General features: G+C 40.8%; 4 protein-coding genes across 5 annotated transcripts; 3 read left to right on the top strand and 1 right to left on the bottom strand.

The window, feature by feature from the left end:
- Positions 1 to 792: 792 nt before the first annotated feature.
- LOC115019682 (probable E3 ubiquitin-protein ligase TRIML1) lies at positions 793 to 4,266 on the top strand. The gene is made up of 5 exons (XM_029449161.1): positions 793 to 1,280; positions 1,403 to 1,639; positions 2,111 to 2,157; positions 2,232 to 2,374; positions 2,465 to 4,266. The coding sequence occupies exons 2-5, from the start codon at positions 1,415 to 1,417 to the stop codon at positions 3,034 to 3,036; spliced, it is 987 nt and encodes a 328-aa protein (XP_029305021.1). The 5' UTR covers positions 793 to 1,280; positions 1,403 to 1,414; the 3' UTR covers positions 3,037 to 4,266.
- On the top strand, positions 4,091 to 9,488 carry LOC115019681 (hyaluronan-binding protein 2). Its single transcript, XM_029449159.1, has 13 exons — positions 4,091 to 4,150; positions 4,400 to 4,505; positions 4,995 to 5,108; positions 5,242 to 5,358; positions 5,444 to 5,560; positions 5,657 to 5,767; positions 5,864 to 6,035; positions 6,124 to 6,221; positions 6,769 to 7,261; positions 7,862 to 8,004; positions 8,300 to 8,434; positions 8,640 to 8,785; positions 8,911 to 9,488. Exons 1-13 carry the CDS (start codon positions 4,091 to 4,093, stop codon positions 9,088 to 9,090), a joined length of 1,992 nt encoding a protein of 663 aa, XP_029305019.1. The 3' UTR covers positions 9,091 to 9,488.
- Positions 9,489 to 10,134: 646 nt separating this feature from the next.
- Positions 10,135 to 15,522, bottom strand: LOC115019756 (tripartite motif-containing protein 14). The gene is made up of 7 exons (XM_029449332.1): positions 15,379 to 15,522; positions 12,458 to 12,894; positions 12,237 to 12,332; positions 11,908 to 12,141; positions 11,197 to 11,219; positions 10,974 to 11,107; positions 10,135 to 10,886 (listed from the first exon to the last, which is right to left on the bottom strand). The coding sequence occupies exons 2-7, from the start codon at positions 12,554 to 12,556 to the stop codon at positions 10,288 to 10,290; spliced, it is 1,185 nt and encodes a 394-aa protein (XP_029305192.1). The 5' UTR covers positions 12,557 to 12,894; positions 15,379 to 15,522; the 3' UTR covers positions 10,135 to 10,287.
- Positions 14,512 to 21,503, top strand: LOC115019754 (delta-1-pyrroline-5-carboxylate synthase-like). Of its 2 annotated transcripts, none has more exons than XM_029449326.1 (17): positions 14,512 to 14,648; positions 15,163 to 15,280; positions 15,406 to 15,548; positions 15,703 to 15,852; positions 15,975 to 16,079; positions 16,166 to 16,318; positions 16,697 to 16,787; positions 17,617 to 17,741; positions 17,839 to 17,983; positions 18,074 to 18,147; positions 18,500 to 18,599; positions 18,930 to 19,150; positions 19,278 to 19,415; positions 19,522 to 19,717; positions 19,888 to 20,009; positions 20,210 to 20,492; positions 20,633 to 21,503. In XM_029449326.1, the coding sequence occupies exons 2-17, from the start codon at positions 15,184 to 15,186 to the stop codon at positions 20,812 to 20,814; spliced, it is 2,325 nt and encodes a 774-aa protein (XP_029305186.1). In that variant the 5' UTR covers positions 14,512 to 14,648; positions 15,163 to 15,183; the 3' UTR covers positions 20,815 to 21,503. The 2 variants fall into 2 exon arrangements, with proteins under 2 accessions (XP_029305186.1, XP_029305185.1); XM_029449325.1 differs by having other exon boundaries at positions 16,166 to 16,324.
- The last annotated feature ends 43 nt before the right edge of the window (positions 21,504 to 21,546 follow it).

The raw sequence follows: 21,546 nt of genomic DNA, 5'->3' as shown, positions 1-21,546 counted from the left end.
CCTCCTGGAGAAGGCGGTGGCTCTGACAAACACTGACACTTGAAATATGGAAGACGGATGCCTGCCTCTGGGTTCACAACACTGCAGTGTGCCAGTCATATAATGTCAATAAGGAGATAAGGAGCCTTCAGTGCTGCTACAGGAAACTGTGCCATTTGAAAGAAATGTCTCAAAATGCAGAAAATATGGTGTTTTTTAACACTTTTTTATATGCCTTACTAGAGACATTTTTGACTTTTTCATTTTTAGCCTAGTTTAATACATATGGCATACGTTTGGCAAAGGGTGTGATTTTATTTTGGAAGTTTAACCTAAATCCTATAATACGTCTATAAAAAAGTGTGTAGCCAAAATACAAACACTCAGACCCCTAAAGACAAAAATGTCACCATTGAAACCCATTAAAAAACTATTTTAAGGTATACAATCATGAACTCTGTTATACCCGGCTTTACATTTAGAGCCCTGGTGTCACAATGGTAGGTTTTTCCACCAGATTGAGCTATTTTCTCATGTTTGCCCTGTGGGGCAAATACATGCTATTTGCTAATTTACTGTACCAAAAAAAAAAAATGCATCCCCCTAGCAACAAAAAATAATTTAAATGTTTTTTAAATAAAAAACAACAACAGTGGCGTTATGTTAACAAACAAGTTAAAGGGTTGACATTCTGAAAATTAATAAATATTTAGTAGCATATTAATATATAATATATTTTTAAAGTATTCTTATTATATATATATATATATATATATACTTAATTAATTTATAATAACCAGAGGGTCGCCCGTTCAAGTACTCAAACGGAGCAAGTATGGGCACTGGTGAGGTGTCCTTGAGCAAGGCACTGGACCCCCACACTGCTCCCCGGGCGCTGAAAATATAATAGCCGCCCACTGCTCCTAATACTAGGATGGGTTAAATGCAGAGTCTAAACTTCACTGTGCTGTGTACATGTGTGTGACCCTTAAAAGAGGATTACATTGCCATTTCCATTAATGGCAGTTTTTTTAAATGAACATTTCAGTCATCCGAGCACACCAGACAACTTTTCACAATCTCTGCTTTGTTGCTTACTATACCAAGTCTCACAATAAACAGCTTGTGCAGCTGCACTTCCACACAAAGAATCTGACTGGTGTTGAATTGAGTTGTGCTGAATATGTGTGCAACTCTTTCTACAGGAGACATTAGAAAAGCACCAAGAGTGTCTGAAGAGGCAAAGGGAAGCAGTGAAATACAGACTGAAAAAACTGGCAGCACGGCAATCAGAAATCTCAGTAAGTTGTGTTCAGACTAGTCAGCGTCGGTTAAATATTTATGTCTTTATTGTGAGATTACATTGTTATTTACACGTGACTAGGCAGTATAATAAACCTATACATGCTTATGCCCGACTCAGAAAAAGTCTTCAATGATAAGGGGGAAAATCATACGGAAATATCAAGAGATCCAGGCGGCCTTGGACGAGGACCTGAGGATCACCCTGTCTCACCTGGAGATGGAGGAGCGGGCTGCTGTCTCTGCCCTGGATGGGCTGATGGAAAGGAACTGTTCTCTAATCCAGGAGATAGAGCAGGACCTGGACAGGCTCACTGTGGCAATTATGGCCCAGACCGACACAGAGCCCGATACAATGGTGACTCAAGTCCAGTGAACCGAATATGATTTGAAATGTATCTTCTCAATATACGGAAGCCCTGAGAAGCAAGTGAGATAAAAAAAATGTAATAAGTTACTTAAAGAAAAGTATTATCTGTGAAACAGGTGGAAACCTATATCATGTGTTGTGTACCTTGTGTTTAGAGACATTAAAACTCCATTAAAACCAGGAAGAAAACATGAATTATTTCAGTCCTGTTTAGAACATGGCGTAGTGGTGCACTTCAGCCTCTTGTGGCCGAACTGAGTATTGCAACACAAACGCCTTTTTCCTGTTTGCACAGATGAGAAAGAAAGTAACTTTCACCAGGCAAAACCTTTTAGATCAGACAAAATGGATCACCTGAATTGTTTCCCCCTCTTGCCTCTCAGGGCTTCCGTACATTTGTGTATCAGAACCAAACATTTTTCTTTCAAAGTTAATTTAATCTTTTCTGCTGTTTCTTAGTCTCTCTTGTCATACCCTAAGCAGCAAGACATGGAGACATTGGACAGGTATGGAATCAAATCTAAATTAAAGATGAAAAAAAATGGAGCAACAATTTCTCATTCTGGTTTGCCTCCTCCAGAGTGATGGATCTGCTTAACAGGACAGACCCGAGCAGTGTGAGCCTGGACGAAGTTAAAGCTGACCAGATCCTCAGCCTCACCAACAACATGCTTCTGCTCATCAGCTCACAGACTCCTATAATCAGGAAACTCACCAAGAGTTGTCAGTTCACGTGTTCTTTCTATAGTGTTCATAACCACAACTTTGACCCTTAACCTTCTGTATAAAAATGTGTTCAATATATGTCTCCAGATTCCAGCGAGGTGTATCTGGATCCAGAGACGGCCCATCCAAAGCTGATCATCTCGCCCAAGGGTGACAGTGCCACCTTCACAGACACCTGGCAGCAACTTCCGGACCTCCCCGGACGCTTTGACACCACCTTAAATGTCATCAGCGTGCAAGGATTCAACTTTGGTCGCCATTACTGGGAGATTGATGTGACTGGGAAGACATACTGGGAGCTGGGCGTCACATATCCAAACATTCCCCGCAAGGGCACCACTGAGCACTGCTGGCTGGGCCGGGGGGCCGAGTCCTGGTGTGTGGAGTTCTTTGATGGGGAGTATACGGCCTGGCACGGAGGGGTGCCTCATCAGCTGCCTTTCACAAAACGCTTCTGTCGGATTGGAGTTTTGTGTAGTTTCCCTGCGGGATTGGTGACATTTGTTGAGGCAGAGAACATGACGCCGCTGTTCTCCTTCTGTGCAGGAACCTTCTCGGACGGCCTCCACCTCGCCCTGTGTCCTGGTCATGACCACAATGGCATCAATACTAATCCCATTGTGATCTGTAATGCTCCATCTCCTACCGATGACCTCTGATTCGTAGCTCCACTTAAAAGCTTTTAGTAAAACCTTTCTAATAATTCACCCATCATAAAGGTTCATGAGTTGAAAGTAATGGCAGTAATAAAGTTTATTCATAAATAAACAAGACCTTTTCCCACTAAGGTAAATGGTCTAACGGTCCAGTAGTGTCTTCCTAATGAATTTGTTGTCTTCAGTTTACTATAAGGACAAAGCAAATGTCATGTTGCAGGAGGATGAATATAATCTATAACACATTATCAAATTCTTTATTCACCTTTCATAAAGCCATTACTTTTAATAAACCATTTATAAAGGGTGCCTTATTAGAAAAGTGGTACCCTGACTAATACTGTCCTCTTAATAATGGAATGTACAAAGAGGCACAATGTGGTAACAACGTTTAGAAGGAAGATAGTTCCTTACAAGGAATCATGTTAAAGGGGAACATTTCTTTCAGTGCCTGTATATATGTATTCAGATGAATGTCCAGAAATATAACAAGCAGTGTGGCCCATCTCTAAGTTCATTCAACTAAGAAAAAGGATCATGAAAACATTCTTTCTTTATGACAAAATCTTGTTTAAGCAAAATTAGTCATAAACTGTGATACAAGGGATGTTCTTTGATTGAGCATACAATCATGCTGTAAGTATTTAACTTTACTCATTTTGTATTTGTATAAAGATCCAAAGTCTATATTCAAACAAACAATTAGCTTTGCAAATATGCTCTCTGAGCCTTTGTGTTGCATCTGAGTACACGCTAATCCTATTCACATTAAAATGCTTTCGTATGAATTTCAATACGACAAAATGTTTCAAGGGTGTCGACAGTGATCTTGATTTAAATGTCTATTTTTGCACCATTTATTTATCCATTTTAAGCACTCACTAACATGTTCTGCCTTTTATACAGAAAAGAACAAGTATCCATTGGCACAGTTAATCAGTTACTCAGTCACAGGGGGGTTAGTGAACTTACACAAATATTTAGAAAAGTGTGAGTAATCTGCCAGACAGTGCAGTCTCATTTCACTGTCCTGGATGTCTTCTGATCCACTGCCATCATGAACCCAAAGTTCCTCTTCTTTTGCCTCTTCTTGGCGGTGCTCCTCATTCCTGCTGAAGTATGTATTCACTGTATATATTATACAGCAATTGTGTAGCAATGAGCAAATGTAATGATTGTTATTTACAATGTTTGATAAGGCATTTTGCTCTGATTAAAATGCAGTAGAGCTTGTTGTCCGTTTCCGTTTCAAAAGATGAATTCACTACATTGTTTTGTCATGAATAGCTACACAATTCTACTAAGCAACTGCACACTATCTTTTATTATTATGAAACTTATGTGGCACTGGCACATTGTTATTCAGCTGAAACGTAAAAAGCACAAACATCGTCATCATCATGATGAGCTTCGAAGAAATGGGCATCATAGCCACGGCGGAAAGAAAGGAAGATTTGAGGACATAATTAACGGTAAGTGCCTCTTATTGTTCCTTTTATAATATGTATTATATATAGAACAATAGGCTGAACAGCAGCCACCTACAGCCTGCAGGAGCCAGAATGCACAATACACAACTGAAAGGAACAAAAGATGGTTCGCTGAAGTTTTGGAGGTTTGTTTGTTTGTTTGATTGATTTTTCTCTTTTTAGTGTGTTTGTGTTGTTTTATATATGTTGTGTATGGTTGTATGTGTAAACATGTACTGTATGTATGAGTATAAATGTATAAGTGCATGTGTATATATAGATAAATGTAGAGTTTTTATATTATTTTATGATGTACAATCAGATATATAATCAGGTATATATATATATATATATATATATATATATATATATATATTAATGTAATTAAGCATGAATGCTATGAACTCAATATTTGTCATTTAGTGTTATAGGGTAAGTGTGAGAGGAAAACTACAGTACTTTCAATCTTTTAAAGTAAAATTATTGTTTTAGACTTGTTCTTTGCGAAACGAGAGGAAACTGGTGATGGTGATGGTGATGGTGATGATGAAGAGGACGATCACCACAATAATTCAGACTGGCTTTTTGAAATTCAAGAGCCAGAAGGTGAGAGAGTTAACATTCAGGTATTTTGCCAAACTATTCATATCGATCTGTGCAAAGTCACATGTTTTCCTATAAATGTCTACATCACATTAGAAAGGTCTGAATTAAAGCTTACCTTCCGCTCTTTTCTCAGGCCAATGCGACCCAAACCCTTGCCTCAACGAAGGAGTGTGTGAGGAGAAAGGGAAAAGGAAAAAGAATTTCAAATGCGATTGTCCCAAACCTTTCAAGGGAAAGAAATGCGAGAAAGGTTTGAAAAAAAAATACTTTTACCTTACTGTTGTTGGATTGCATACATGCACAATATATAATGATGTATTGTGTTATCATCTCAGGACCAAAGTTTTGTAAAAGAGGGAGATGCGGACATGGTGAATGTGTGCTGACTTCAACAGCCCCGTTCTACGAGTGCAAATGCAAACAGCCCTTCCAGCCTCCACACTGCAGACATTGTAATAATTATTTCTTTGTCCAAACAAACAGAATATATATTTTCCACAAGTTTCAACAGTTACTGAATATGAAGCTTGCACTGTTTTTCTCATAAGTTTCAGTGTGTAATCCTAACCCATGCATGAATGGTGGAGAATGCATCAAGGACGGTTCTGACTTTGACTGCCAGTGCCCTCTGGGATACAGAGGACGTTTCTGCCATGTTGGTAAATACCACACCTGACATTATTGTTTTCCTTTTCCCAGACAAAGTTATGCATCATTATAACTCATATCCTGACAAAGTGGGGTATATTTCTTAGGCCCAGATGACTGCTACGTGGATGACGGAGATTCATACCGTGGCCGTGTGAGTGAGACAGATGACGGCTACGAATGTCTCTACTGGAACTCTCACTTCATCCTAGAGAAGGGAGCTGATCCCTTCAACTCCTTCGAGGACAAAGATGGACTTGGCCCACACAACTTCTGCAGGTTGAGAAAAAATGTGTGTAAAATTGTATTCAAATAACAGAGGATATCTACAACAGCTTGTTCACTCACATATTCTTCTATGACACAGAAACCCAGACGGAGACGACATGCCCTGGTGTTTCTACAGAAAAGGCGCAAGGTTGTTGTGGGACTACTGTAATGTCATTGAGTGTCCCGAACCAACAGGTCAGCTTTAAAGCTTCAGGCGAGACACTACATGCACTGGTCAATTTTGAGAGTGTGGGCTATTTTGCTTCCACAACATGTCTTCTTTCAGATTAGTGGAGAGAAAACATCAAAAATACAAATGTAGGTGTTTATCTCAATACACTTTGTCTATTTTCGTAGATTTCTCCTAAATTCACTAAAAGTTAGCATTAGATAATGCCTCATTATGAAATTTAAACCTAAAGTTTCAGTAAAACTTGCAAAACAAAAAATAATTGTGTTAAAGCGTGACTATTTAACATTAGAGAAGCCAGCAAGCGTAATATAGATTTTTTTAAATGATCCAACCGAAAAAATCCAGCCCAATGTTTCCAACTACTTTCCAATGAGAGGATCTAGCAGCAACCGGTTCCTAAAGTCGCTCAATCTAGCAAGGAAGTCGCCAAGTTGGTAACACTGACAGCCCGTCCCTTCAGGCCGCAATCCAAATTGCCCAAGATTTTAATTTTTCAGCCTTTTCCTTAAAAGGCTATCTTCTGTTGTCTTATTGTGCATTTGTTTTTAGATGTGGCGCCAACTGAAATTGTTCCTACCGAAGCTGGTCATACTGCTCTCAAGCCCCAAACAACTGCGCCTACAGCAACCTCCAAGCCCACTGAGAAGCCCAGCCAGTCTCCACAACCTTCTCCAGCACCCACTGAGAAGCCCAGCCAGTCTCCACAACCTTCTCCAGCACCCACTGAGAAGCCCAGCCAGTCTCCACAACCTTCTCCAGCACCCACTGAGAAGCCCAGCCAGTCTCCACAACCTTCTCTAGCACCCACTGATCCTCTCGTCCCAACTGCCACCCCTGCACCAAAACAGTTCGCCACCTGTGGGAAGCCTCAGCCAAAAAAGGCCGTTACCCGAATCTATGGCGGTCTGAAGGTCGTTCCTGGGGCTGTACCCTGGCAGGTATCCCTGCAAATGAGACTGATGAACTCCAACCAGCCATTCAGACACACTTGTGGAGGAGTTCTCATCGAGAGCTGCTGGGTACTGACAGCTGGGCACTGCATGTAAGTGCAATACTAATGACTACAAATCTGTAAAAACACAACACAGGATTATGGAATAGTTTTCACATGTAGACTTAAAGGGACAGTTCACCCCGAAATCAGAACTACATATTTTTCTCTTACCTGTAGTGCTATTTATCAATCTAGATTGTTTTGGTGTGAGTTGCCCAGTGTTGGAAATAGTTAACTTCTATCAAATGTAATGGAACCAGGCAATAAAATACAGCAATGTCTCTTTCCAGAAATCATGACCCGGTTGCTCAAGGTAATCCACAGACCTTGTTGTGAGCAGTTTCATGTAGGAACTTTCTTCTTTCAATTGTATGCATCGTAATGCAGAAGGATGTGTGCAACTACTCATGGACGAGAGAGCCTCCTGAGCTCACCTGAGCTAGCTAATGTGGATACAGTAGAAAGAAAATAGTTCCTACATTGCTCACAATAAAGTCTGTAAATTATCTTGAGTAACCGGGTCATGACATCTGGAAAGAGACATTGCTGTTGAGTTTTTCAAATGTATTTTTTGCGGTGCTTTGAGAACCACAAGCAAAGTACAATCTAGTTATAGTTGTGAATCATGTGTTGTTTGTGTTTGCACAGTGGCCAAATGAAGGACATGCAGGTGGTTTTAGGAAGTCTGTCACTGGATACGGAGGAGCCCACAGAGCAAATTCTGAAAGTTGAAGAGGTTATTTTACATGAGAACTACAGAGAGACTTCTCAAGCTGCTTACAACGACATAGGTAATCCATGTCTCTCTTTCTCATATAATATAAAATAAACTCTGATATTACCAACAGGATTAGAATTGAATATCTACATTTAAAAATCCCTTTGAGCCTTGATCCTACTAAGGACGGGATGTGAGAGAGTCAAATAGCCCTCTTTGTAATGGTATGATTGATGACATGTACAGTATTGATAGTCTATGAAGTAAACTCCAAACATGATAAAAAGTAATGAAATGTGGCATAAAAATACAAGAGGTTAAGTACTTTATCATTTCATTTTTGATGTTGTTGTGACTTTTATCCAAAGCTTTGTTGAGGCTGAAAGGCACTGATGGAGTTTGTGCCAATGAAACTCAATTTGTGAAGACCGTCTGTCTGCCTGATGCCCAACTGCCTGATGGGATGGAGTGTAAGATCTCTGGGTGGGGTGCCACTGAGAACTGTAAGGCCATTATTGCATATTCACAAGCAAGTCATTTTCATTCAGACTGGTTTGTTTTAATGGGTTTTTTTAACCTGTAAACCTTCAATCTTCATTTGCATAAAACCACTGAAATTAGAAACAACTTTCTGTATTCAAACTTTTTTTTTGCATTATTTTGTTGTTAAATTTAGTAGAATCTAATTTTCTCACCTTCTCTCTGCAGCTCAATATGGTACCAACCACCTGCTGGATGCCAATGTTCTGCTGATCGACCAGGAAAAGTGCTCTGAAAAGGGTATTTATGGCAGCGTCCTGGATAATTCTATGTTCTGTGCTGGCCACCTGCTGGGAGGAGTGGATTCCTGCCAGGTTAGTAGAAAAAACTTGCTATCATTCAAAATATCTGCATGGATAACTTACCTGAGGTGAGCTCTTGAAATGTGTGCAGCAGTGTGTGCATGTGCTATCTGGTCAGCTGTGTGCTCGTGTTTTAGGGTGACTCTGGAGGACCACTAACTTGTGAGCAGAACAATACCAATGTTATTTATGGTCTGGTGAGCTGGGGAGACCTATGTGGAAGAAAGAACAAGCCTGGGGTCTACACACGAGTCACTCACTTCCTGGACTGGATCAAGTCAAAGACTCAAGCAGCATCTTCTTCAGCAAACTCTTAATCAGCATTTTGCAACTGTAGCCAAAGACTCTGTTATGTAAGAAACAAAGTCTTACTCATCATCATTTAGCATTTGGGTTTTGTGCAGCTGTTTCTGGTATTTTGCTTTTTAGGTCTACACATATTTTAAATTCCAATGCTACTTAACTCAACCCTCCTAAAAAATCTAGAAAATGTGCATTGCCATTCCCGTTTAATGTTCATATTTCCTTGGTTTTCCCCTGAAGCTTAAAATACATTTGAATTGTGACTGACCTGACCCCTTTAAAGGGAAAAGTGTCATATGTTCTTCTTTTTTTTTATCGAGCACATTATTTCTCAGTGGACGGGAATTACATATAATACATATAATTGTGCTAGAATGTGTTATTTACAAATGTATTAGCTGCCTGTCATGGATATGCCTTTTAATAAACTAGAGCACAAAATGACTGCTCAAAATCAATGATCAAATATTAAAAGCTGATTATGTTTGGCAAGGTTCTGTTGATGAGCCACAAGACAAACTCAGCTTTAAAGTCTATTAAAACAAACCCTGAGTGACAGATGATTGGGTATTTTGTTTGCTGCCACTGACATGTGAGAATGAAGGCACGCATGTCCTCCATGGTCTGGTGAGCTGAAGGGACATTTGGACAAAGAAGGAGCCTGTGGTTTACGCACGGTCCATTTACTTCCTGAACTACATCAAGTCAAACACGAGAGCCGCCAATCTGCTGACCCAATAGAAAGACTTTACCACGGAACAAAAGTGCTGTTTGAGGTTGCAGCTGATACCACTTGATGAAATATTTACTGCTCATGAAAGGTAATATAGAAAGAACTACATTATGACTATAGACCATAGATTACACAAAACAGTTCAAATATATTTTCTCAACTATATGTCTTACTTAACAACTTTTTATAAAAGCATTATAGGATCACACTAATTTAATATCAACACCATATTGCAGCTGGTTACATGAAATGTATGTTCATCATCTATATTAGTTCTAGCAATAACTGTTGTATTAAATACAGAAGTAGGTCAATTCCTGGATCATAGTTTTAGTTTTACATGGGCCAGATCCAGGCAGGGGAACAACAGCATGTTTGACTCTTCCACAATGTTATTTAATCTGAGCAAAAACAGAATAAACATGGAACAATGTTTGTGATGAATCATCAGTGAATCATTTAAGGTTGTCCTCCAAGTTCACTCTTTGGCCCCATTCGTGTTTACGTGCCAATCCCAGGGGTCCTTAATCCAAAACATGGTAAGTGGCTGCGTGTTCAGTCCATTCACATCAATGCATGGGTTTAACATCGGGTACATCGGCTCCGTGCACTGCACACAGAAAGAGTGGAGCAGGGTCATTGCATCAGCATCGTAGAAGGACAGCTTCCCCTTCTGGACATCTGCCAGTATGCCCAGCTTTCTGACTCTCTTCCCCACTGACAGCTGCTTCTCCTGGGTATCATGGCATACCAGGTACTTCCCATCCCCATGGTAGATCCACCAGGATGTGTTGTTCACGCCCAGGATGGAGGAACCCTGATTTTGAGAATCTTTTTTATCGACTGGCCCTGTGGTCAAACCCACTAGCCAATAGGGTTTCTCCTGGACGATGACCTCCCAGTAGTGCCGGCCAGTGGTAAAACTCTCCTGAGCCAGGACACTGTACTGGGAGTCATAAGGCTGAGGGCTCAGAGCTTCACTGACAGGCTGCCTTCTCCAGTACACTTGTTTCCTGTCCTGCGATATTTCCAGTTTCGGATGGGCTGACTTGGAGTCCAGAGCGGGAGAACTTAGATCTGCAAATACAAATCTACACTCAGTACTCAACTACAGAGATAGTGGAGGTTGATTTCAGATTGCATAATAACGGATTCTTTACTCACATGACCACATTCTTGGAAAGTGTTGGGACAGAGCCACTGAGAGGTCATCCACCAGCCTCTCGACTGTTCTCAGCTTCTCAAGGTCACACAGATCTTTGTCTACTTCCTGGATTGGGGCTAAATCCAAAGGGTCGCTACACAAATAATTAAACCCATTAGAAGATTAAAATCATACCAAAAGAAGGCAGTTAGGATAGAAAAAACAGAGTGAAGACATACTCACCAAAGATTGTGTGCTGTGATTTGCTGTTGGAAATAGACAGATCATGTTTTTGCACATGTTTTGCAATTTAATACTATTGTATTGCAATCACAGAAAACATTTGAGCTGTTTTTGTACACATGGAAGGATTATGAGACAATGGGCCCCTGAGCAAAGACATATAACCCCTCCATACAGTAAGAACAAGAGCCACTGATTAAAAGACACATCTTTTTGGTCATTTTGCATCTCTTCGTAGACACTTCAAGTCTCTTTGTGGTCTTTTTTATTTTTTATATTTAATTTTAGTTCTTATACACCAACTATCCACTGCACTTCCTTGTAGGTGAAAACCTACATGGTAATAACAATGATTCTGATTCTGACACAGTTGTTTTGTGTCTGTTTTTGGTTGTTTTTTTGCTTCTGTTTTTGGTTATTTTGTGTCTTTGTAGTTGTTTTGTGTCTGTTTTTGGTTTTATTGCAGCTCTTTGTGTTTTATTGTATTGCTTTTGGTTATTTTGCTTTTCTTTGTTGACGTTTTGTGTCCCTTTTTGTTTTTTTTGCGTCTCTTTGTAACTTCCCAACAGGAAATGCTGGCAGTAACTTCAAACAGAGGCTCTGGCCACGGGACAGCATAAACTGTTGGTCCCCTGTGCCTGTGCCCAGTAGGCCCGTTCAGTAATCTGTTGATGTTTGTACAAGACACTGTCATAATATTTGGTAACCTACCTGTAGGAATCGCAGCTCATTTGTCTCTCGGAGGAGTGATTTGCTGGAGGCTCTGAGGCTGTCTATGTCTTTGATCTGAGCCTCCATGATGCCTCTCTGGGCCTCCAGCCACTCTGTCATGTATGTCTCCTCTGCGTCTATAATCTGCATCATCAGACGCTCATCACCATCCAGCACGACACGGATCCTGCTGTACTTATCTGAGATTCTCTCTCTGAAATCTGCAGTGGACTTCTAGGAAATAGAAAAACAAAGACATTATTTAAGAGGGGATTCTGCAAATAAAACATTTAGAAGGTTAAAAAGCGGGTATTTCAAATTGCCTGTACCAGTGTTTGTGAATACAATGACTCCAAGTCCATTATGGCATGTTCTGCTTCACTTCTCCTCTTCAACAGTTGGTTCATGGTAGTCTCTAATATGCTCTAAAGACAGAAACACAACAGGCCTGTAGAACATAAACACTCTGACAGAGAAATAAATAAATAATTATGTAATTCACAAGGAAATAAAACACACTGGCCAAAAATGAAACACGACTAATATTCACCTTGAAGTCTGCGCAGGCTTCATGGAGTTGAAATGCCTTGTGGTTCTTGTGCATGCCAACCAGGAGACACAGGCAGCACACAGGGACCCTCTCCTCCATACAGAAGAGCTTGAGCTCATCACGGTGCTCTCTGCACTTTAAAGACAGCGGATCCCCCGTCACCTCCACAACTGTGTGCTCCCTCAGAGCAGACCTCTGCTGGTGCAGCAGGGCGTGAGCCTGGCACAGTGAGGCGTCGCAGGTCAGACAGGTCTTTATGGCCACTGATGGCGTCTCTATGCAGTGGTCACAGTGGATAGTTGATTTGGTTGCCCTGTTTGGAGCTGATGTCCGTAGCTCTGCTGTTGACGGCTTGTTAGTAGTGAAGTCCTTTACTTTGGTCTGAAGGCTGGTGTTGACCTCCAGAGTGAGGTCAGAGGGGAGGAATATCTGACACTCTGGACAGAAGAAAGGACTCTCATTAGACCCCTCTGTTTCCCAGACAGCACGGATACAGGTGAGACAGAAGTCATGTCCGCATGGCAGCGTCACAGGATCTGTGAAGAAGTCCTGGCACACCGGACACTTTAAAGTTTCCTCAACAGTCTCCATACTGTAGCTCTGCTTGCACCTGTTACGGCTTCTCAGCGTACACTGTGCTCCTGGCCTCTCTGCTCATGAATATTTCATAGGCCTCTCGTGGCATGCAGACGCCACTCACGTGCCTCAGCGTCAAATTACAAAAAATGAGATGATATCTTTATCAAGCTGATTCAAGCCATCAACGCTCAGGAGACCACACACAATTGAATGGCAGATTAAGGGAATTAAAGTACTAATCTTTTATTCTAAATGCAGTACTATTTAAACATAATTAAATACAACTTTGACTTTAGGTTCAGTAGTTTGGCAACATTATCTAAACTCAAGGTCCACTTTCTACCTTTTTCAGGGACTTTCAAACACATCTCAAGGTCTTCATAAGCAAATGGCCTGACAATGTAAGTGAATTTTGAGTTGAGATTATTTGAACAAAATGTGCCTACAATAATATTAAGTGACAGTTAAAGCAGTGTTATATTTATACAGATTAACACTCAGCTTTATGATTTGTTATTAACATGTTCCCATTTAACGTTCTTCCATTGTGTTTGGGAGTGTACCAAGATAAAAACGTTTTGGGAAGAGGTTAAATGTATGATAGAAGAGATTTTATCATTGCAGTTAAGCATGGAGCCCAGGCTTTTTTTGTCAAGGTGTTACCCAAAAGAACACAACATAAGGAAGAAAGAACAAATCTTTTAAATTTATGTCTGCTACAGGCAAAACGCATGATAGCACTTTCATGGAAAAATGTAAACAGTCCAAGTATTGGTAAATGGCTAAAATAACTGTCTGCATGTGTGTCATTAGAGAAAATAACCTGTTCAATTAAAGGAAACAAGAACTATTAAAAAAAGTATGGGGCCCGTTCCTCTATCTGGAAGATGCAGATTTAGAGAGCACTCTGGGTCAGCAACTTGGAGATGATTAATGTTCCTATGCTGGGAGAAGGATTGAAGCCTTTCATATCTGCCTACATATTTGTATATTTCCTTTCATAGCCTACCCACATGTTTGTGTAGTTAATTTAATGTATTTATGTTATTTGTTCAACTTTTAATGTACTTCATTTTGTTATGTCTTGGATGTGGATGTTTGTGTACTGTCTTATGTATTGTATATATGTGCTAAAAAACAATAAAGAAAGTGTTCTATCTCATGTAAAGTAACAATGAATAAGTTCTACATGTCTTTTACGATACGTTATCTCTGCATTTGTTTGTATTTCGATATTTACAATTATTGTTGTTGTTACAAGTTTGTTTTTCTTAACGTCAGCAAAAGCTGAAGCTTCTTCTCAAACATGAACTGTCAGTGTTGTATCTTTTCATCCTCCCTCTCTGTGATCGTACTTCCCATAGCTACGTAAGAGTCAACCCTTCAATCGAACTATTTCTGCGTACGTAAAGACTGCTTTGCGTAAACCCTACTTTTACTACATGAACGTAGCCAGATATCCTACGTACAGGCTGTTCGAGCATACCTCAATTACGGCACATCCCAACCAACGTGTGCTGTGGATGTGGCAGCACTCCGGCTGACAACGTGTCTCCTGCAGTACACTCACAAGTGTAGTTGTGGTTGGTTTTCTAGATTCTCATATTGTCAGGTAAGGAGTCATTTCTTACAACATTTATTTGGTCCATTTAGTCGAAAATAGCCGCTGAGCTAGGCAGTGATGTAGCTCATAATAGCTAATGCTAGCTAACGTCAGCAAGCCCCTGCTACGTTTTGACAGCAGAGACACTAGACACTTAACTACAATCTGTTAACCTTATTAACTAACCTGCACACTTCAGTGGCTTCATATATGTTAGAGTTTAATTGTGTGAACAGAACCTAGTCCCTGGGTTATTAGCTGTTAGCTAATGTCTAAGCTAACAAATCCAAACAATATCATCACTGGGTCAGTGTGTCAAGTTCAAGAACTAACACAATGCTGATCACCTCATGGCTGGGACCTGATGCAAAGCTTTCCAGAGAGACTGAGATAATATTCAGAACAATGTTAATAGATTTAGTTATATTTGATCTCATCTCGTCTGTCATATCCAAAAGCTGCTTATCTCAGATGAGGTTATTGCACTGTTACAGTAACCTGATACTGGTTTGTGTGTTCACAGCTGTCCTCAAGTGTAGGTGCAATGTTTGCCAGACTGGCCTTGTGCTCTCACCTGCCATCCAGAATCCGGCAGTCAAATGTCTACCCAGCCTCTATCAGAGCCTATTCCCAGGCTAAATGTAAGTAACCAGCCAACTTCTATGTCATACATATTCTCACCATCTCTTTGATCTGCATGTTAAAATATGCCCCTTGGTGCATGCTGATAGAACTTAACTTTGTTATCCTCTGCTATCCTCTGCAGTCCCACGTCCCCATGGTGCGTCTTTTGTCCACCGCAGCGAGTTAAAGCAGGCCAAACGTATTGTAGTGAAGCTGGGGAGTGCTGTGGTGACACGCGATGAGTGCGGTCTGGCACTGGGACGACTGGCCTCAATAGTAGAGCAGGTAACGCCACATTATTATTGTTGATGCAGACAAGACCGGAACTCTGTGATGATGGCTGTGTGAGCATAATATTATGTGGGGCTCAAAGAAGACTTATAAACGAGCTGGACTCAGGAGTGATCTTGACTGTGACAGCCTTTGTGTGTCCCGTCAGGTGGCCATGCTGCAGAATCAAGGCCGGGAGATGATGATTGTCACCAGTGGTGCTGTAGCGTTTGGGAAGCAGAGACTGAGACATGAGATCCTGCTGTCTCAGAGCGTCAGACAAGCCTTGCATTCTGGACAGAACCAACTCAAAGAAATGGTGAATATTAATCTTGAACACTGGGGATTCTAGTACACTCTTTGAGAAATGCTACATAAAATGTGTGTGTGTTGCATTTTATTTACAGTCTTGGTAACTTTAGTAACAGCTCTGTTTTTCAGACACTTCCGGTTTTGGAGGCAAGGGCATGTGCGGCTGCTGGACAGAGTGGTCTGATGGCGTTGTATGAAGCCATGTTCACCCAGTACAGCACCTGCACTGCACAAGTATGTACTTGACTTTTCTCACGGGAGTAAAACGCTGACAGTCTCAAATGTCACTTAATTCTTTTCATTTCCGTCCACTTCTGTAGATTCTGGTCACCAATCTGGACTTTCATGATGAGCAGAAGCGTCGCAACCTGAACAGCACGCTCCATGAACTGCTGCGCATGAACATAGTTCCTATCATCAACACCAACGACGCGGTCGTTCCTCCCCCTGTTCCCAACAGTGACCTGCAGGGGGTAAATGTGGGTACTGTGTGATGGGCATGCTGGGAATGCTGAATGTGGACCAGAGTTGTGATGGTGGATTGCTTAAATCATGTGAAAGACGTGCGTTTCTTTTCACTTACACTTCCGCCCTCACTGACTCATAACTTCTTGGACACATGGTTTTCATTTTAAAGGCTGCTTGTGTGGTCTTGTTTTCTGCCATCGTACTGTGCACAGACCTGCTTGTGTCATCTCCTTTTGGAAAGAGGTGAACATGTTTGCTTTGCAACTGATTGGGACTAGGGATGCTTTTGTTGCATGGTAGCAACTGATAAGCTGTTATTCTGCAGTATTATCTGAGATAGTGATTTTCCTTTTGGCCTAATGACTTTTCTGTTTGTATTTCAGGTAATAAGCATCAAAGATAATGACAGCTTGGCTGCACGGCTGGCTGTTGAAATGAAAGCAGACCTCCTCATTGCCCTGTCTGATGTTGAAGGTACAGAAATCACTAATTTGATGATTGATTATGAATTATTTTGCATGTGTGCATAAACATTAGTTATATGCATGTGTTTAAAGGAGGTTTCCAAAGGTCTGCAACTAAGACTTATTTTTATCCACAATTAATTGTTTAATTTCCATGTCAAAGGTTATTACTAACCCAAATTGAGCTCTTAAAATACTTTATTTTATCAACCATAAAACACTCCAAAGATGTTTAGTTTTCAATGATACAAACCAGAAAAAAAAGCAAATCTGTGTTGAGAAGCAGTAACAAACAATTGTTTAGGTAATTATACTTGATAGAAATGACTTAAACTCTACTACTACTATTTTTTTTTAATATACATGCAGTTCAGGTTACAAGAGTTTTAAGAAAAATAAAAGATTTTCTCGACTTGCCCATGGGACTTCTGAACACAAAGCCTGTGCTACAAACTGGCAGTGGGCATTTGAGCTAATGACAGGTGCCACGTAGTTACTGTACATTATAGCAACTGTAGGAGCCAGCGTATTATTTCCTGTACTAGAGACTTAAAGTCAGAATATCTTGGCATCAGCTGCTCTGATTTTGTATCTTGTGAGTCCCCAAACTTCACAGAAGTGTAATGCTAATGGTTAATCAGTTTATAATTTCAGCAATAATATGCTGTCCCTGCACTGATTTTATTCATGAACATCTTGCTTCAGTGAGTCATCTGTTAATAGAAACCTTCTGTATACTGTCTGGCCTGATGGTCTGGCTTTTCTTGGTCAAAATATATCAATGTGACTGCTTTGTTGTGTGATGGATAATAAAACAAATTTAAAAAATGATTCTCCAGGCTTATACGACAGTCCCCCAGGATTAGATGATGCCAAACTCATTGATATATTCTATCCTGGAGACCAGCAGTCAATCACGTACGGCACTAAGTCCAGAGTCGGCATTGGCGGCATGGAAGCCAAGGTCAGCATGACGGTCGATATTTTATCTCAAAGTGTTAACATGACTGAGTTGGTTGAATAATGGAAAAGTTGGAACTCAATCGTGTTGTCTGAATCAGGTGAAAGCAGCCCTTTGGGCGCTACAGGGTGGGACGTCTGTTGTCATTGCCAACGGCACAAATCCTAAAGTCACAGGCCACGTCATCACAGACATCGTGGAAGGGAAGAAAGTTGGCACCTTCTTCTCTGAAGTGAAACCTGCAGGTACTGGGTGAAACCATCTTGAAAGAATATTTTACCCACTTGTTGTGTTTGTGCTTTTATATTTGATGCATGTGTTATTGACACCACCAGGTCCAACTGTGGAGCAGCAGACAGAGATGGCTCGACATGCAGGCAGGTCTCTGGCCTCCCTGGACCCTGAAAAGGTGAGTTTCCTGGTTTTAAAATGCTTTCCTATAACAAGACTATTTTCTCATGGGGTTAAACCAATTTTTACAATCAGATAATTATTCACTGTCAGTGGAATTACATGTATTGCTATTTATTTAGCACTGATTTATTAAGATTGTATTCTTTATATCATTCCTTAATTCATTTAAATTACATGATTACCATTGGAAGAGAGCATGTCTTGGTTAGCACTCAGCAAACATAATACATTTTAAATGAAAAAAAATTTTCCGCAACAGGATGCAGGGGTCGGCATACTTATTAGTAGCTTGTATTACTCTTTGTTGTGGTCTTAGTTAATCATATCGATCTGTTACGTGTTTCCAGAGAGGGGAGATCATCTGCTATCTTGCTGAGCTGCTTACAGAAAAGAAAGATGAGATTCTCAGTGCCAACAGGAGAGACATGGAGTTAGCAACATCATCAGGTACAGAGGCCGGAGAAGACACACTGCCCACCTTCATCCACAGCTACATGCAATCGTCTGACTCTAATGCAATGAATCTGTAGCACTTCCTATTGCTCTGCTGTGCATTAGCCATGTTGTCAGTAAGAGGCTTATGCATAAGGTTTACTTGTAAGTTTATAAGTTTGGCAGGAGTCATTGTGTGCCCTGTGTTGTAGGGCAGCGTCGCATAGTGAGCAAGGAGACTGGAAGAGGCCTCTGCTTGCTGAAAGCAGAACTATTTTCTCTAAATGGATCTATGGAGTATTGCGTTGTCAGTGTTTTTATTCGTTGTATTTAATTTCCTCATAGGTCGTCTCTCCCAGCCTCTGATCGACCGCTTGAGTCTCTCAAGTTCTAAGCTGAACAGCCTTGCCATCGGCCTCCGTCAGCTTGCTGTGTCCTCCAGGGATAGCGTGGGTCGGGTGCTGAGGAGGACCAGGGTGGCCAACAACCTGGAGCTGGAACAGATCACTGTACCCATCGGTGTCCTGCTGGTCATCTTCGAGTCACGTCCTGATTGTCTCCCACAGGTCAGTCAACACCAAAGCTCAGCATGTAGACTTACTCGCTTGTTAGCTGCTGGTCTGTGAGACTTTAAACGTCTTTGTCATTGAAAGTAAAACTCACATTGTTTATGTTTTTGATTTTGTGTTCCAGGTGTCAGCTCTGGCTATTGCCAGTGGGAATGCTTTGCTACTGAAGGGGGGTAAAGAAGCTTCCAACACCAATAGAATTCTACATCAGCTCACTCAGGAGGCACTTTCCATTCACGGAGTAGCAGATGCCATTCAACTGGTAAAACTGAAAGCATTGCGTTATTGAAACCCAGTGTGAGTTTTTACAGGATTACAACATTGATGAGGATATTCTGTGACATTATAAAATGTATCTTGACGTGTAGGTCAGCACACGTGAAGAAGTCGAGGATCTCTGCCGACTGGACAAGTTGATCGACCTGATCATTCCAAGGGGCTCGTCCCAGCTCGTCCGGGACATCCAAAGGGCGGCGAAGGGTATTCCTGTACTGGGTCACAGCGAGGGCGTCTGTCACGTCTACATAGACAATGATGCCAGCATAGAAAAAGCTATTGATATTGGTATGTGATTCCTGTGTGTGGCTGCGAAAGTTGTACAAATTATATCTTTCTGGTTTGTTCAGTTTTGAAGTTGTGGAAAAAAAATATTTTTGCTCTTTTAGCAGTTGTAAACATTTACATGTTTCCCAGGAGTTATTAACTTATGAGTACCAACTTATGTTTCATTACAGTCAAGGACTCCAAATGTGACTACCCTGCAGCCTGCAATGCCATGGAGACCCTCCTTATGCACAGGGATTTACTGCGAACTCCTATTTTTGACCAGATCATTGATATGCTAAGAGCACAACATGTAAGAAACGTGCACCGACACTCTAATTTTTGTCTTAAGTATTACACATAGGCATCAGTTTTTACATTTTGATGAAGCTCCAGACACCAAAACACACGTTCTGTAGTGTTGAGCACTTGAGTCAGTTCAATGATGTGTTTTTGTTTATTTTTGACTGATTTATTTCCATATTCTGTTGATAAATCATTGCTTTCTCTCAGGTGAAGATCCATGCAGGCCCCCGGTTTGCATCCTATTTAACGTTCAGCCCATCTGAAGTGAAGTCTCTGAGGACAGAGTATGGGGACCTGGAGTGCTGCATTGAGGTGGTAGACAGCATGCAGGAGGCCGTGGATCACATCCACAAATACGGCAGCTCCCACACTGATGTCATTGTTACTGAAAATGAAGAGACGGCTGAACAGTTTCTGCAGCAGGTGGACAGCGCCTGTGTGTTCTGGAACTCCAGCTCTCGCTTTGCCGATGGCTACCGTTTTGGCCTAGGTGTGTACAGTATCAAGTTTTTACTTTTAATGCCATTTGAGAAATATATGAGAATAAACATCATTTTGTAAATGGATTCTAACCTACCACTTAATTGAAAATGGGGCAGAAGAGTTATTTTTACTGTACTTATTTTGCAGGAGCTGAGGTTGGTATCAGTACAGCACGGATACATGCCAGAGGTCCAGTGGGTTTGGAGGGGCTTCTGACCACCAAATGGGTCCTTCGAGGGGAAGGGCACACTGTGGCTGACTTCTCTGAGCAAGGCAGTATGAAATACCTTCATGAAAACATCCCTGTCCCCCAGGGGAACTTTAGTTAGGTGCCCAACCAAAGAGCCATCAACAGGAGTCAAGATAACTGATGATCTACACCGTTTATTTAAAGGTTTGTGTCTGCTCAGTAGCACTTCCAAACTTTATAGCTGCTGCTTCATCACCTGTATAAATCCACTATGCTGGTGCAGGAAAGTTGCATACAGAACAGAGGCTACTTTTTACTTGACAACCTGTGCATAAACCTGAGAATCAGTTTTTCTTTTTATAAATACTTACTAAATCTCCTGAGACAATGACTAAGTGTTACATAAATGGTGAAAAGGAAATGTGTTCTGGTGAAAAAGTAATTCCATTATGTACATGTGAATCATGGTATGCACAGACAAAGTTCTTTCCTTTTGTAAGGTCATTTTTTATAGTAGCAGAAAATAAATAATTGGCCCAGCTGTGATTTTCTAACTTATTTTTCTACATAAAAACTCTCCCTTGGCCTTTTTTGTAATGTACTTATGTGTTTGTGTAGGTTCTTGGTTCAGATTTATTTTGCTGTCTTTCCTCTTTGCACAGAGGATTGAATAAATATGCTGTACAGTGCTTAACTCATGATTTTGTGTTTTATCTATCACAAATGTAATACTGAAAAATCTGCATCATAATGTCCCTGGTTGATAGTTTATGTATTGCACAATAACATGTAAACAATACAGCAGTTGGTGCATTTTTTTTCTTTTAATTTATTCTAACTAAACGGCATATATACAACACAAAGCTTTCCA

This window comes from Cottoperca gobio, chromosome 15 (assembly GCF_900634415.1).
Source record: "Cottoperca gobio chromosome 15, fCotGob3.1, whole genome shotgun sequence".
NCBI classification, from domain to species: Eukaryota; Metazoa; Chordata; class Actinopteri; order Perciformes; family Bovichtidae; genus Cottoperca; species Cottoperca gobio.
The sequence above is the reverse complement of the archived record's forward strand: the minus strand, read 5'-3'. Positions and strand labels throughout refer to the sequence as shown.

Excerpts from the sequence above, each read along its gene's own strand:
- LOC115019756 (XM_029449332.1), bottom strand. The coding sequence starts at position 12,556 with ATGGAGGAGAGGGTCCCTGTGTGCTGCCTGTGTCTCCTGGTTGGCATG. Across the intron at positions 11,220-11,907 it reads ATGAGCTGCGATTCCTACAG|CAAATCACAGCACACAATCT; the intron begins GTAGGTTACCAA and ends TATTTCCAACAG. Across the intron at positions 11,108-11,196 it reads ATCACAGCACACAATCTTTG|CGACCCTTTGGATTTAGCCC; the intron begins GTGAGTATGTCT and ends TTATTTGTGTAG.
- LOC115019681 (XM_029449159.1), top strand. The coding sequence starts at position 4,091 with ATGAACCCAAAGTTCCTCTTCTTTTGCCTCTTCTTGGCGGTGCTCCTC. Across the intron at positions 4,151-4,399 it reads TGCTCCTCATTCCTGCTGAA|CTGAAACGTAAAAAGCACAA; the intron begins GTATGTATTCAC and ends ATTGTTATTCAG. Across the intron at positions 5,768-5,863 it reads AGGACGTTTCTGCCATGTTG|GCCCAGATGACTGCTACGTG; the intron begins GTAAATACCACA and ends TATATTTCTTAG.
- LOC115019754 (XM_029449325.1), top strand. The coding sequence starts at position 15,184 with ATGTTTGCCAGACTGGCCTTGTGCTCTCACCTGCCATCCAGAATCCGG. Across the intron at positions 17,742-17,838 it reads TTGGCGGCATGGAAGCCAAG|GTGAAAGCAGCCCTTTGGGC; the intron begins GTCAGCATGACG and ends TGTCTGAATCAG. Across the intron at positions 17,984-18,073 it reads CTCTGAAGTGAAACCTGCAG|GTCCAACTGTGGAGCAGCAG; the intron begins GTACTGGGTGAA and ends TGACACCACCAG.
- LOC115019682 (XM_029449161.1), top strand. The coding sequence starts at position 1,415 with ATGATAAGGGGGAAAATCATACGGAAATATCAAGAGATCCAGGCGGCC. Across the intron at positions 1,640-2,110 it reads ACACAGAGCCCGATACAATG|TCTCTCTTGTCATACCCTAA; the intron begins GTGACTCAAGTC and ends GCTGTTTCTTAG. Across the intron at positions 2,375-2,464 it reads CAGGAAACTCACCAAGAGTT|ATTCCAGCGAGGTGTATCTG; the intron begins GTCAGTTCACGT and ends ATATGTCTCCAG.